Below are 16704 nucleotides of genomic sequence, written 5' to 3'. Positions count from 1 at the left end.
GATTGGTTGTTGCTAAGGGATTTAGGGCAGTGATCTAAGATGTTGGGGGACGTAAAGAAACTCCCCCCCCCAGCTCCAAAGTTCACTTAGGAAAATATTATCTAGGGAGGATGCAGCTCAGATATGTGGGAGACTTTCAGGAGTCGAGCAAATCTCTGATACGTTCTGAATCCGGATAACTTTTGTGATGCGTGCTGAGTTCGGAGGAAGTTCCTTGATACCTGCTGAGACTGGAGAGCAGATAAAGGCCCTAAGGAGTGTTTAGAATTACAAAAGTTCTGTTAGCACTGCTGACACTAAAAGGTTTCTGGTTAAAGATTTTCCTGGAGGCTGCTAGAACTCTGGCTTCAGATTGACTCACAATAGCATTTTCAATGGCTGATTTTTTGAAAGTACATCACCAGGCCTTTCTTCCAAGGCACCTCTGTGTGGACTGAACCACCAATCTTCCATTTTGCAGCTGAGCATGTTAACTGTCTGTACCTCTCTGGGGCTCTAATTCAGCAGATACCTCAAAATCATCACCTTTTGATATTGTTCTTAATAAACGCACCAAACACACACTCACATATCACCTTAGAAAGAACTAAATAAAAAACTAAAGTACTAATGTGAAAATGCTCACAATGTCAAAGTACAATAACAATATTGTTATTACTATTATTATTAGAGGAGCTCTGGTAGCATAGTGCCTAAGGCACTTGACTGCTGACTAGAAGGCTGGCAGTTCAAACCCACCAGCCACTCCTTGGAGAGAATATGGGGCAATCTACTTCTGTAGTGATACTACCTCGGAAACCCAAGGAGGGGTCGCTATGAGTTGGGTCCAACTCGACAACACATAACAACAACAACATTATTATTAGACTATTCTTAGGCCATCCTCAACCCTCTCTATTAAGTAATAGCATGGCCAGCATAGTGAGTAGTTAAGAGCTCTGATTCTGGAGCCAGACTGCCTAAGCTCCAAATCCCGGCTCTTGACCTAGCTACCTAACCTCTCCATGCCTGAGTGTTCTCATCTCTAAAATGGAAATACTAACAGGACTTTCTTTCTAGGGTTGCTATGAGGATTAAATGAGTTGACATGATTTGTTATGATATGAAAGGACAGAGATACACTGCCTAGGTCCCCCTTCAAGGAAGGACTGGTTGTCGTACTGCAGGAAGTATGGTCAGTGCGCAGCCTTCAGCACTCATCTCCTCTAGGGTCCATTCTCGCTGCAGAGACCTGCTTCACCCAAGGTCATGCCCTTCCATGGGCAGGCCACACTGGGTGTCTGAGCAAGGTGGGAGGATAAAGGTCCAGTGATTTCTACCTTATACAGGACATTCTGACAGCAACACTGGCCTCAAGCTCCCTGCCAGATTGTCCCAGGCTCTATTGAGGCTGAATTCAGTTCTAATTTCTCTGTCTTCTCTCCCTTCCGCTCAAAGGTGTTAATCCCTAATAAACATCTCACACCCCAAACTCTGTCTCAACTACTGCTTCGAAAGAACCCAACAGTATTTGTTAAATATTTAGAATCATGCCTGGCATGTAGTAAACAGGATGTGATAAGTGCTTGTTAAATAAAATTAAATAAGTAATCTGAAAAGACAGCATCTTCATTGCTCATTGCTCTTAGTGAAGATGTTGTAATTATTATTAATTAATGATGAGGAAATATTGATTCTGCTAATATATCTATTGCAGTGCTGTGCTTGCGCTTCCGGATTTTTTGTCAGTATTATCTTTTCTGTGCTTGACTTTACAAATTCAATTTCTCATTGCTTACAAGGGTATTTTTCTGACATTTTCAATTTAGATTAAACAACTTTGACGAACATCTCACATGAATTTATATATAACCTACACAAAAGCTAGAATCAAGACTTTTCAGTTGTGGGAAGGACACATCAATGTAGCCATTGCATGTCAGCCTCAAGGAGGATTGTTTGCAGGTGGTGTAACGAGAGATAAACAAATGGAATTTGGCCTTGGGACCCTGGAGCCCATCACAGCTTTGAAGTTATATTTCATTTACAGATCTGTGGCTTTCCTTCTGTGGGAAAAAGAACTAATTTTGGCCTTTTATCTCAGGTTTCTAATAATGTTGTGTTGTGAGCTGCTATCAAGTTGGTTCTGACTCATAGCAACTCTCTGTATGACGGAATGCAACACTGACCGGTCCTGCACCATCCTAACAATTGTCATGCCACCTGAGTCCGTTGTTGCAGCCACTGTGTCAATCCATCTTGTTGAATGTCTTCCTCTTTTTTTATAACCCTTTACTTTCCCAAGCATGATGTCCTTCTCCAGGGACTGGTTCCTTCTGATAACATGTCCAAACTATGTAAGACCATCCTCACGTCTAATGAGTATTCTGGATGTACTTCTTCCAAGACATGTTTGCTCTCTGGCAGTCCACGGTACGTTCACTATTCCTCACCAACACCACAATTCAAAGGCATTGACTCTTTGGTCTACCTTACTCATTGACCAGCTTTCGTATGCATTTGAGGTGATTTCAAATTCCGTGGCTTGGGTCAGGTACACATTAGTCCTCAAAGTAACATCTTTGCCTTTTAACACTTTTGTAGCAGATTTGCCCAATGCAATTTCTTGTTTGATTTCTTAATTGCTGTTTCCATGGGTGTTAGCTGTGGATCTAAGTAAAATGAAATCCTTGACAACTTCAATCTTTTCTCCATTTATCATGATGTTATTTATTGGTGCAGTCGTGAGGATTTTTATTTTCTTTATGTTGAGATGTAATCCATACTGAAGGCTGTAGTCTTTGATCTTCATTTGTAAGTGCTTCAAGTCCTCTTTATTTTCAACAAACAAGGTTGTTTCATCTGCATATCAAAGGTTGTTAATAAGTCTTCCTCCAATCCTGATGCCCAGTTCTTCATATAATCAGTCCAGTTTTTCTGTTTGACACAATGAACACTAATGACCAAAGACCAGACAAGTTTCTAAATATAGCCCTTGGAATTCCCCAGCATTCAAGAAGTCTTTGTCTCCTAAAATAGCCAGGCAACACTTAAGCATGTGCAAATGAGTACGCAGCCTCCAGCTCATCACCTGGGAACAGGCCTTAGGAAGGGAGAGGGGTATTATGCAGTCCTTCAGTCATTGATTGGATCAAGCATAACTATTCATTCAGTCCCAGTCATAAATATTCATTAAGGTCCCAATGACTAAAGGACCCTAGATGTTGGAGCTTCCTCTTTTGGCCCTACTGGAGTGGAGAGAACATTTATGAATGGAAGAGAGTGCATCATGTCCCTGAGGACCATGGAAGAAGTCTCATACTGCTGGGACCTTTCTCAGATCTTGACTAATGAATATCCTCACTTGTATCCTTTCCAGTTATAATAAAGTGGTAACTGTAAGTACAGGTAAGATATGTTAGAGAATTAACAAACTCACAAGGGACTTTGAGACTCTCATTTATCTCAGGGTAGTTGATTCAGGGAAAGGCTATAAAGGTGGTTGATTTTTGAAGACCCAGCTCTGGGTGGCTGTGTGACAGCAAAAGGCTGCACAGGTAGTTGATGAAGAAGAACAGTCCTTCTAGTTGTGGCCTAGCCCAGGGGGCTGGAGAGAAGTGAGGAGAGGGGCAGCTGGTCTGAAATGCAGGGAATTGTGCAGATTCCTGAGCATATAGCTGGTAATATCTCTGGGTGGCCAGGGATAAATCTGACCAAACTCTTGGGTGGTTAGGATGAGAGAAGAAATGCCATGGCTGGAAGCAAGGATCATAGAGATGGGGGAAGGTGAAGCCTGGATCCACTTCCAGATGGCAACTGGATTCATGCTGATTCCGACCACACAGTTAATGATAAAGGTGGGATTTGACTACCTTGCCCCTTTAGTAGTACAGTTAGGCATGCAGCATTTTTCATCAATTCATTCATTCACTCATTCATTCAAATGACTAATCTTTAGCAAAGGCCTACTTTGTGCCCAGTCTTCACAGCCATGAAGATTAAAGACAAGATCTTGTTCTGAAGGATTTTACTCTCTGGTATGGAAAAGCTACACTAGATAATAAACCATAGAATTAAAGATGAAGATAAACACTATGGTGAAGATGAGGATACAGTAAGGAGCAGCTGCCTAGAGCCATCATGAGGAAAGATCTTTAGCAGGAGGTAACACTTGGACTAAGAACCTAGGAAGAGAACCAGAAAAATGTCTAGGGAAGTATTCTAGTCAGGGGGACCAGCAAACACAAAGGTCCCGAGGAGTGAGCACATTGGGCCTATTGGAAGAGCAAGGGACACCGGTTTGGGCTAGAGAGTAATGAGCAAGGGTGTGTGGCCCTGGGTGAATTTGGAGTGGCAGGGCTGGATACTGGGGGGCATTGAAGGTCATGGTGAGGAATTAGGTTTTCATTATAAATATCATGAGAGCTGTTAAGAATTAAAGTTTCCACGATATTTGTACACAAACTCATATGCTTTATTTTTCAGTTCATGAATTGGGAAACATCTGGTGTGGAAGACAAGAGTTCTCAAGTGCAGTACAAAATCAAACAGTTTCATAATTACAGACACGCAGGAATAAGGAAGCTACACTGGCAAATTTCTGATTGCCTGGCATTTTCTTTCCTTACTGATGATAAAGGAGAAATTTTGAACAAGGTAAACTGAGTAGGTACTTTCAAATTGTTTAGTTTAGGTTTCCTTTCTGGGAGAGTCAATTGATTGACTCTGGTTTTGAATGTCTGGAAGTTTAGGCATTTACAAGAAATAGAAACAGATTTCATTTGCTGATGTGGTGCTTAGCATAAGTGACTCCGTTTTGGGCTTAATATAGTCAGGTTAACAGAACCGATCAAGTGATTTTAAGGAGGGTTGGCATTACAAAATTTGTGTTTTTAAAAGACCAAGCTGACTAAACACAAGCTCAATATTGAAGAAGGGAACTGAATTTCAGTTTATTAAAAGGTGGGGGTACTCTCAGGTTCCCAGATGATGCTCTACTTTAGCACTGTGTAATAACTACTAAGAGCTTTTGAGTGAACTGTGGCTATTTTATGAGCTGCTATTAGGACATTGTCTAGGAACAACATTATAGATTAAAACTATCATTAGATCTGGGGAAAACAAACAAACTCATCCTTCCCACACTCAGAAATTTTGCCATCTTCTTTTCTCACTAAGCTCATTTCTTATTTCTATTTATAGCTCATCACCTGGCATTGGATAATCCATAAAAATCAAGAGCCAACCCTTAGTTGTAATGTCTCTAGAATAATTGTTAGCTATCTCACTTTGACTTGAAATAGAATGACACTAATTTTTCTGCACATCCTGGCTATCAGATCAGTCAGTCAAAAATGACCAGAAAAGAAAAGGAAGAGTATGGGCCTCCGGATAGACAGGAATATACATACTCTTGCTGCCCCCGCCCCCCAAAAAAAAACATATGTAAGTGGTACATGTTTGCTTTTCATGATCTCTTTCAGGCTGGGTGAGAACCTACTCACCAGGAAGAAACTGTGGAGGAAGAGCTTGTCCAGGAGGAGAGAGGGAGCACTAATCTAATTGCAGGAACGGGAGGAGTCTGAAGGGCCAGGAATGAAGTGGAGCAACCTGGCCAGCGGTGAAGCTGAGACCACCTGGGAAACAAGCCATTTTGTATCATTAAGTGCTGGTGGATTGATGTTTAAGGTGGGTAGAATTGGCTGGGAATTGAGTTGTGTGGGCTAAGATTCCAGATTACTGTCAAGGAAAACACCAACTAGCACAGAAAGCTTCAATTGATAGAAATGTAATACTCAAGTCTTTGCCTCACTCATCTCTAAAAAAAAAAAAACAAACAAACCCAAGGTATGACATCCTTGTTTCCCTTATGATGGTCTTTACCCTGATATTAAATTGATGGTATACAAAACCAACACATGAAGGTACTTTGCTTACTCTCTCCAAGTTACTTTTCGTGGAAACCGAAGGAGAGGTCTCTATGAGTCGAATGACTTGACGGCAGTGAGTTAACCAATTCTTAGGTTTAGGAATACTGAGCCAACAAAGGTCACAGATGTGGATGAATGAAACGTGATGAGTTTAAATAAATGTAGAGAGAGGATTTGAATGACTTCCTCTATTGAAAGCATTTTCTTCAACTCCTCACTTTTCTTTTCAGGATAAATTAATTATTTGGCTAATTCAAGCCTGAAATCAACTTGCACCAGATAATATGTAGATTATATGTATATTATATGTAGAAAATGTGTTATCTGAGATGGGACGGAATGAGCACCTGAATTCAAACATTTCATTTTTTTTTCGGGTATGGTGATGACGGAGCTCTTTGATCCATTCTGAATATCCTCAAAGGAAGAAGCAATGCACAGAATAGGGTCTAGAATAATAGAGATACCCTTAAGAAACTTCTATCTGAAAGGAGGGGAAGTATTTTAATGCAAGTGTGTGGCTGTTTTTCTCTTGTTTTAAAGAAAGCAAGACATTAAGGAGCTCTGGTAGCTTTGTGGGTAAGGCATTCAACTACTAACCCCAAGGTTGGCTGGTGGTTCAAATCTACCAGCTTCTCAGAGGAAGGAAGGTGAGGTAATCTACTTGTGTAAGGACCTTGGAAACCCAATGGGGGTTGCTCTGAGGAAGAATCAACTCCATTGCAGTGCGTTTCGTTTGGTTTTTTGAAGATATTGTGAAAATGGCAAATAAAACAGAACCTGCTCAATAAATAGGAGCTCCGGTGGCATAGTACCTAAGGCATTTGACTGCTAACCAGAAGACTAGAGGTTCAAATCTACCAGCCACTCCTCAGAAGGAAGACTGGGCAACCTACTTCCGTAGAGATACCTACTGCCCAGGAAACCCAAGGAGGGGTCACTATGAGTCGTAATCGACTCCACGGCAGTGAGTTTGGTTTTTTTTTTTCCTTTTTTTTTGGTTTGCTCAATAAATATTTGTAATGAATATAAATGAAGTATGCTTTCTCTGAATGACTTTGGGCAGTCAAAGCTGGATGCCAAGTTTAAATTCCTAGGTCTCTCCTGCTAAGTGGTTTGTTCAGAAGCTGTGCTGTGTAAATCCCTACCCAGTGTCTCTCACATTTTAAGAAGTCCAGAAACTGTGTCACCCAACATACTTCTTCTAAAATCCAAATGACCACATGGCAGTATGCCTGCCAGTTTTCCCCCTCATTAGTCAGGATTTCCTAACGACTGCTAATTCTGAATCTGGGCTCCTTCCACACAGCCAAACCAGGCAAGCTTCGATGAAACTACAAATCCAAGAAACCCTTTATATTACTTGACAACAAGAAATTAAAATCACAGAGGCAATAACTAGGAGGACTATAACCCAGAAAATGAAAAAGGAACATGTCAGGTATAATGAGAACATAATGAGGCCTCGGGCTGCCACACAATCCTGTCACGTTCCTTATTGGTAAAAGACAAACGGATCTCCTCAGGGAACTGCGGAAAGGTGAAGCTGCGGAGAAGGTGAGGACTCACGACTCTGACGATCCGTCTATGCACGACGCCCTGCTGGAAAGAATCTTAAAATATCTTTCATTCAAGCTGCCATTTCCGAAGGTTGGAAGCAGAGAGAATCTTTCCCTCCTTGGCAGAACATTCCGCTTTTGTTGTCATTCACCATTCACAAGAGTGCGCGCTCCAGGGCGTCTGTCTCTGGCGTGTTAAAGGGCCCACAGTGACATCCCCCGGGGCATGAAGCGGCGCATACCTTTGAAGCTGTGAATTCCTCCTGGGAATGGGCTCATTATTCTTAAGCGCGGAGGTTTTCTGAAATCAATCTTTCCCAGGCTAAGTAATTAAAACACAAAGCAGGAGGCTGGTTCTCCTTTCCTCATAAATAAACTGAAAATAATGGAATGTTAGGAACTGGCATTGACTGCCAAGTTTTATGGCTATCCTCTAATTACTTTGACACGATACAAATTCTTTTTTTGTCTAAAATAATTATTTGATAACCATGACCATCACTCCTAAAATAGCTAAGAACTTTAATCATATATTGAAATATATATATATTTTTTAAATAGCTTGATAAATGTTTGCCTCCTTTCTAACTGACTCCTTTCTAGTAAACAAAAGAACGCTGAGGTGGTATGTTTTGCTACCTATCTGAATATTTATCATGAGCAGAGATTGGCCTGACAAAAACTGTTATGGAGAATTGAAAGTCTGACTCTGCAGGGCCTTAGTCCTTAAAGGGAGCTGCAACCACTCTTTTGATGTCTGGGGGTTGCAGGGAGGATGAGTTCAAAGCCACAGGATAAACAACGTAAATTTTGGAATGCTTTCATTTTACTAAATTTAGGGGTATAGGAGACATATCAAAATAAATAGGACTGTATTGTGGAACATAATATTGTGGCATGTTGTTGTTGTTGTTATGTGCATCAAGTCGGCCGACTCATAGCCACCCAGGGCCCCTCCCTGGGTTTCCGAGGCAGTATCACTACGGAAGTAGGATTGCCCAACCTTATGTTGTTGTTGTTATTTGCCGTTGAGTCGCCCCCGACTCATAGCGACCCCTCCTTGGGTTTCCGAGGCAGTATCACTACAGAAGTAGGATTGCCCAACCTTCTAGGGCCATAATATTGTGGCATCTGACTGCTAACCAGAAGGCCGGCAGTTCAAACCCATCAACCACTCCCCAAAAGGAAGGTTGGGCAATCTACTTCTGTAGTGATATCGCCTCGGAAACCCAAGGAGGTGTTGCTGTGAGTCAGATCTGACTCGACAGCAGTGGGTCCTATAGTGTGAGGAAACATGATTTGCCAAATAAAATGGGTAGTGTTTCTGAAACGCAAGTTTCTACTCTAGATTGGGTAAATTTCATAATTTGTGTGTCTGTGTGTTAATAATAGGAATCTTAAACCATGAGCATGCTCTAGATCAGAAGTTCTCAACCAGGAGGAGCTTTGTGGGGTCCCCCCCCCTGACTTTTAACAATAGCTCAGGACAGTTTTGTTTGTCACACATGGTGGGGGTCCTATTAGCATCTCGTGTTCAACATCCTATAATGCACAGGATAGCATCACAGCAAAGAATTTTCTAGCCTCAAGTGTCAATAGTGCCATGAAACCCTGCTGTAGACAATGTGGGTATACCTGTATACAGACAGAAAACGAGGTCTGAACATCTGAGATCTGAGCCCATAGGTGGCCTAAGAAGACCATCACATCAAGGGAAGGAAGCCCACGTGTACCAGGACCAGGGCGGGAAACAAAAGGCAGCCACTGGGGGAACAGGGGATTGGCTGGTTGCCACTCAGGAATAGGACTGGGTTTAGAATTCAGGCCACAAAAGCTGCAGTGCAGTCTTCGTAGACTTGCTTTTGTGGTACTGTACAAGTTGCTGCTATTCATGTCATCAGGAATCTGCCATTTCCTCCAGGAAGCCTCCTTAATCCACCAAACCATAGCCCACCTCTCCCAGTCTGTGCTCAGGCTGTACATTTGAGGCATTCATTATCCTGCTCACACATTCTATCTTCGTTCCCTAGAGTGGGTTGTAAGCGCCTTGAAGACAAGGCTCATGCATGTTCAAGTATCCCTCCTTGGTCCACTAAACCATTCCATGGCTGTCAAAGAGACCCATAGCGACCCTACAGGACAAAGTAGAACTGCCCTGTAGGGTTTCTAAGGCTGTAATCTTGGGAGCTCTGGTAGCATAGTGGCTAAGACACTTGCCTGCTAACCAGACGGCTGGCGGTTCAAACCCACCAGCCACTCCTCGGAAGGAAGGTTGGGCAATCCTACTTCCGTAGTGATACTGCCTCGGAAACCCAAGGGGGGGTCGCTATGAGTCGGGTTTGACTCGATGGCACATAACAACAACAACAACAACAATCTTTCCTCATCTTTCTCCTGTGGTATAGGTGGAAGGTTTGAACAGCCTCTCAGCAGCTGAGTGCTTAACCAGTGTGCCACCACAGCCCGTCGCAATACTCAAAAAATGATGATTGAAATGACTTCACAGAGCTTACTCTCCTCCCAGTAGTAGAAATTTTGCATGCATAGGTTTGAATGAAACATTTAAAATAGGAACGGAAAAAGGGTGTGTGTGATCTATTGTTCTCATCTGAGAAGATCATTTAGCAGTCTTTCTTTAGAAAAGTGCTTATACTTTTTTCCCAGGCTATCCATTGGTCTGACTGCTCTCCCTTCCTCTGTTAGTAGTTTCCATTAGTAATGCAGTTTGTCTTGAAATTTTACTATCACAGTTCACAAAAGGGTCAGAATCTTGGTTAATGTTTTTAACACATAACAACACATGTGATCAAAGCATTGTGCAGTTTGCCAGGCCTTCACTGTACAACTAAATAAATATTTGTTAAATTTTAACTTCTACAATTCACTAATTTGTTAATGGCTTTTCCCTGTAATGGAGCTCTGGTGGCATAGTGCCTAATGCATTTGACTGCTAACCAGAAGGCTGGTGGTTCAAATTCACCAGCCACTCCTCTGAAGGAAGACTGGGCAATCTATTTCCATAGAGATACCACCTTGGAAACCCAAGGAGGGGGTGCTATGAATTGGAAATGACTCAATGGCAGTGAGTTTGGGCCCCCCATCCCCCTGTAAGAGGTAGTTTGACTCTGCTCAGCTTTTAGGTTTTCTCTAAATTCATTTATGTTTTCCCTCTACCACATTAAAACTTAAGCATTTTAAAGACTGGCAAGGAATCAAGCACTTTTGGAATAAAAGGCAATTTTCTATGTTAAAGTATTCTGGGCAGGTTATTCTGTATTCAGATGAGTAAGAAACTCATCTGAAGCAAGCCAAATATCTTAAACTCCACTTACAAAACAAATCCAAAGGTTATTCTTTACCCTGCAATACCACTTATCAGGAGTCAAACCAAGACTATTTTCATTCAGCAGCACTTCCTCTCTGACCCATTAAAATTTAGATAGAATTTACACAGCTTTTCAGGAACCAAAAGAACTTTCTAAGAGCTAAAAGGGAATGATGAATGAGCCCAACTCTTTAATTTTGCAGGTGAGGAAACTGAGTTTCAGAAGTCAATATGAACTCTTAAAGCCACATGATACTAAACTCTCTGCCATCAAGTTGGACTCGACTCATAGCGACCCCTTCTTGGGTTTCCTAGGCGATATCACTACAGAAGTAGATTGCTCAACCTTCCTTCGGAGGAGTGGCTGGTGGGTCTGAACCCTCAGTCTTCTGGTTAGCAGTCAGACGCCTTAGGCACTAGCCACCGTTGTTGTTGTTGTTGTTATGTGCCATCGAGTCAAACCCGACTCATAGCGACCCCTCCTTGGGTTTCCGAGGCAGTATCACTACGGAAGTAGGATTGCCCAACCTTCCTTCTGAGGAGTGGCTGGTGGGTTTGAACCACCAGCCGCCTGGTTAGCAGGCAAGTGTCTTAGCCACTATGCTACCAGAGCTCCCATAGCTCCTACATAATAATAGCTTGCATTTGTCAAGGGCCCACTGCTTCTCACATCTTCACCACTTCCACTCTGTCTAAGCCACCATCATGCCTGGACTGGTGCAGCAGCCTCCTAAGTCCTGTTTCTACCCTCCTTGTCTCAGACCACCCTTTCCTCAAAGACCACACCACCTGTGTTAAATTACCCAATAAGCAAAGTAAGCATCGTCTTACTTGTGTGTACTTACTAATTTGTAGTAAACAATTTCACATTTTTTCACCACATCAAAGATTCTGCTTCTAGGTTTGGCTGGCATCTGTCTCTTTCAACCGCACAGCACCTTCCTACAGAATCAAAACCTCTTTTCAAATTTATAATCCTTGACAAGGATGGAGTACCCAGTAAGCAAGGTAAATATGGGCTTATTTGTGTTTATTTACTAATCTGCAGTGAACTGTTCCACAGTTTTTTCACCATATCAAAGATGTGAAATTGTTCACTGCAGAGAAGGTTAAGCATTTATCTTGCTTATTGTGTAATCTGCCCCTCCATTCCCCACAGTAGCCAGAAAGATGCATCTATAACAGAAGGCCAGGTATGTCATTCCTTTGCTCAGAACCTTCCTGTCTCCCTCAGAGAAAAGCCAATCCTCACCATGATCTTTGAGGCCTATCCATTCCCAAGGATTCATCCCTCCAGTTGCTGCATTCAGTCACAAGACTTTCTTCATACACTCTACCTTGAGGACTTTGCACTCAACAGTTCCTTCTGCCAGCAACCTCTTCCTCCAGAAAGCTCAATGACTCCCTCCCTCTCTTCTCTCAGGGGTCCTCTCAAATGTCACTTTACCAGAGATGGCTTCCTAAACCATCTAATTAAATAGCATCCCCCTCACCTCCTGTCTTTCTCTCCCCTTACCTGCTTTATTATTATTATTTCCCTAACACTTTCTACTCCCTTACATTACATATTTGTTTATTAACTGTCTTTCTCCTATTAGAATGTAAGCTCAATGAAAAAGTCCCTGCTGGATCCCCAGTGCCTGGTACATGGTAAATGGCAAGCATTTAGTACTTTTGTAGAATAAATGATTACTATGTCCCAGGTACTATTCAAAGGGTGTATGAAAAAACAAAATAAACCCACTGCCATCAAGTTGACTCTGATTTAGTAACCCCCATTGGGTTTCCAAGACTCTATAAATATTTATGGAAGTAGATTGCCTCAAAGTAGATTGCCTCGTTTTTTTCCTGCAGAGCAGCTTGTGGGCTTGAATCATTGACCTTCTGGTACACTCAAATCAAACTCACTGCCCTCAAGTCAGACCCGACTCACAGCGACCCCTCCTTGGGTTTCCAAGGCAATATCATTACGGATAGTAGATTGCCCAATTTCCTTCCGAGGAGTGGCTGGTGGGTTTGAACCACCAGCCTTCTGATTAGCAGGTAAATGCCTTAGGCACTATGCCACCAGAACTCCTGACCTTCTGGTTAGCAGTCCAATATCTTACCCATTATACCACCAGAACTCCATAAGGGAGGTATGGGAGAAAAAACAACTCACTGCCATCAAGTTGATTCCAACTCATAGCAACCCCCTTTGGGTTTCTGAAGTGGTAAATCTTTACAGAAGTAGATTGCCCAGTCTTCCTTCAGCAGAGTGGCTGATGAGTTTGAACCGCCAACCTTCTGGTTAGCAGTCAAATGCCTTAGGCACTACACCACCAGAGCTCCTTAAGGGAGGTATAGGAACCAATTTAATTAATCCTCCCAGTAACTCAAAATAGGCATTTTCATCATCATTATCATCTTCGTCGTCATCATCTTTGGTTTACAGGTGGAGAAACTGAGGTACAGAGAAGGTTAGTAACTTGGCCAGGATCAGCCAACTAGTCAATAGTGTTGTTATGTGCCATCGAGTCAGACCTAACTCATAGTGACCCCTCCTTGGGTTTCTGAGACAGTATCACTACGGAAGTAGATTGCCCCATCTTCCTTCCGAGGAGTGGCTGGTGGGTTTGAACCACCAGCCTTCTGGCTAGCAGCCAAGTGTCTTAGGCACTATGCTACCAGAGCTCCCGTAGTCTATAAAAAGTACTCTGGTAGCAAAGTGGGTAAAGCATTTGGCTGCTAGACAGAAGGTCAGCAGTTCAAACCCACCAGCCACTCCACAGGAGGAAGATGAGGCAATCTACTTCCTTAAAGATGTACAGCCTTGGAAACCCAATGGGGGTCACTATGAGTCAGAATCAACTTGATGGTACTGGGCCATCTATTAAGTGTGCAATAAAACCAAAAACCAAACCCACTGTTTGGTTGATTCTGACTCATAGTGGCCCTTTAGGACAAAGTAGAACGCCTCATAGGGTTTCCAAGGCTGTAAATCTTTACAGAAGCAGACTGCCTCATCTTTCTCCTGTGAAGTGGCTGGTGTGTTTGAACTGCCGAGCTTATAGTTAGCAGCTGAATGCATTAGCCACTGCACCACCAGAGCTCTAAGCATGAAATAGCATTATGAAAAAATTTGAAATATTGTTAGAATTACCAAAATGTAACACAGAGACACAAAGTGAGCACATGGTATTGGAAAAAGGGCACTGATACACTTGCTCGACACAAGGTTGCAGATCAATTTGTGAAAAACGCAGTATCTACGAAGTGCCATAAAGTGAGATATGGCTGTAAATATAACACACATACATCAAAGCTCTTTAGGGGTCCTTAATAATTTTTTACTTTTTTATTGTTGTAAATATATATATAACAACATATTTTACATTTCAACAAGCTTCACATATATATAGTTTAATGACATTAACTTCTGTTCATCATGTTGTTCAGTCATCACCCTTATGCATTCCCTTATTTTCCATCACCCTTAATGGAAGCTCAGTGTCTGCTAAGCATTGAGTTCTTTTCTCCTTCCTCCTGCTTGCCTGCCCATTGTAACACTAGTAAATGTTGGTTTCTATGCACTTGCCTATTGTAGGTATCTCACATAAGTGAGATCATACATTTGTCCTTTCATGACTGACTCATTTCACTCAGCATAATGCTTTCAAGGTTCATCATGTTGTCCCATGTCAAAATTTCATTTATCTTTATGGCTAAATAATATTTCATTGTAACATTTTGTTTATCCATTCATCTGTTGATAGACATTTAGGTTGTTTCAACATTTTGGCTATTGTGAATAGTGCTGCACTGAACCCTCTTTTACAAATATCTCTTTCCATTCCTGCTTTCAATTCTACTGGGTATATACCTAGGGATGCTTTTCCCCTATTCAAGACTCCCAGAAATAGAAATATACTGAAGTGTGCTTTCAAAATTCCAATAGTTTCTATAACTGCTTACCCACAAAATCCAAACCCACTGCTATTGAGTCAATCCTGATTCATAGCAACCCTAAATCCTTATGGAAGCAGACTACTTCATCGTTCTCCTACGGAGAGACTGGTGGGTTCAAACAGCTGACCTTTTGGTTTGCAGCTGAATGCCTTAACCACTGCACCACCAGTTGTTGTTATGTGCCGTTGAGTCGGATCCGACTCATAGCGGCCCCTCCTTGGGTTTCCGAGGCGGTATCACTACGGAAGTAGATTGCCCCATCTTCCTTCCGAGGAGTGGCTGGTGGATATGAACCGCCAGCCTTCTGGTTAGCAGTCAAGTGCCTTAGCCACTATGCTACCAGAGCTCCGGAGGGTTGGGCAATCCTACTTCCGTAGTGATACTGCCTCGGAAACCCAAGGAGGGGTCACTATGAGTCGGGGCCGACTCCACGGCACCACCCGAGCTCCTTATAATTGCCTAATATTTAAAAATAATGTGTAAATCCGGCAAACAGGAGCCACAATTGTGCAGCACCGCAGTCTCTAATTCAGAGATCTACCTCCACAAAGGCTATGAATGGGACTTACAGACATGTGCAGATAATTCTCCCTATATGACTAAGATTACCATGATTAGCTCTGGTCCATGAAGAGCAAACTAAGACACAAAAGCCACAGTGATGTTCTTATGCCACACAGCCATTAGCTGCGCATGGAAGGGAGTCTCTGAGAAGTCTCTGAGGGTCGCATGGCATTGCAATAGGTGACACAGGCTTCCTGTTTATTAGTGTAAAACACCCTGGTGATTCACACAATGGAATGTTTAAGCCAAGGATGTTACCTAATAGAGGGTATGGTGATAATGGCTTTATCTGAGAAGTTACAATAATCATCCTAGTGTGAAAATGCCATAATGTGCCCTGGAATTAGAGGGGTGTGCCCCCTGGGAATTTCTCTTGAAAGGATATGGAGAGATTTTCAGTAGAAAATTTACTACCACCAGCTTGGGCAGAAGACTAGTGAAAATCAGAAGCTCTCTGAGAACAGTCATGAGTCCAATTTAATTTGGGACAATTTAGCTAGACCGTGTGCAAGAGAGCCTCCGGGGACCCCCAGACCTGTCCATCCTTGTAGAAGGAAAACAGGCCTTTTTTTTTTTTAAATGTTCTGTATCTAGCCTCCTGGGACAGAAAGGTTTCCACTCTGAGTCAGTCCTCTCTGCCTTTCTTTGAATCAAATATTTATTTCTGCATGCTTTGAGACCTTTCATTAAGTATCTTTCAATCCTGGAGAGCTGAAAGAATCTTTTCTCCCACTTTACTGGAATTCTGTGAAAGAAATTAGACCGTCTCTCAAGCTTCAGAATACAGCATCAATTCCCCGCCACACACACACAACACACACACTCTTCCCTCGACTTCCACTTCAGCCTCCCACCGTCCACTCGCCACCAGGACGTGGCAGAAGAAGGAAGGTTAGGAGGCTGGGGGTGGTGGTGAGGGAAGGCTGTCACAAACACCTGTCACCTGGCAGGTCGGGCCCTCACTTCCCCAGCCTCCAACCCCACCCACAGACCCGCTGGAGAGCTCCAACTGGGACCCAGCCCTCCCGCACGCCCGACCCGAGCTGGCCCGTCCCTCCCGCCCCGGCCTCCAGCCACCGTCCAATGGCCGAGGGGTAGGGCAAGCTGAGCAAGCCGCAGCAACCTAGCCGGGTCCCCGCCCTGTTCCCGAGCGGGTGCCGGCGGCCTTTAAATGCAGTCCAGGGCTGGCACGGCACGGCCCTCGCCACCTTTCTTTCTCCCGCAGCAGCAGCTGCAGGGCCACCCGATCTGGCACCCGCGGTCCAGGCGGCAGCGGTAACCTTCGACCTCCAGCCCACACCACCTTCCTCTCCCCTCCCCCTCCTTCCCGGCCCTGCCTGCAGGGTCGGCGCCAGCCCCCGGGCGTGCGCGCGCGCGTGCCCGCGTATGCGCGCGCTCC

General features: G+C 43.3%; 1 protein-coding gene across 1 annotated transcript in view; it reads left to right on the top strand.

Moving 5' to 3' along the window:
• Positions 1-16704, top strand: part of LGALSL (galectin like) — a 22673-nt gene that overhangs the window by 1312 nt on the left and 4657 nt on the right. Inside the window, exon 2 of the mRNA XM_042782986.1 lies at positions 16277-16399. Within this exon, the coding sequence (XP_042638920.1) occupies positions 16277-16399 (123 nt within the window). The remainder of the gene's footprint in view (positions 1-16276; positions 16400-16704) is intronic.

Source organism: Orycteropus afer, unplaced genomic scaffold (assembly GCF_000298275.1).
Source record: "Orycteropus afer afer isolate SDZICR_OR568_19922 unplaced genomic scaffold, OryAfe1.0 scaffold00559, whole genome shotgun sequence".
Lineage (NCBI taxonomy): Eukaryota > Metazoa > Chordata > Mammalia > Tubulidentata > Orycteropodidae > Orycteropus > Orycteropus afer.
Note: the sequence above shows the minus strand (reverse complement) of the source record. Positions and strands in the feature narration are given on the sequence as shown.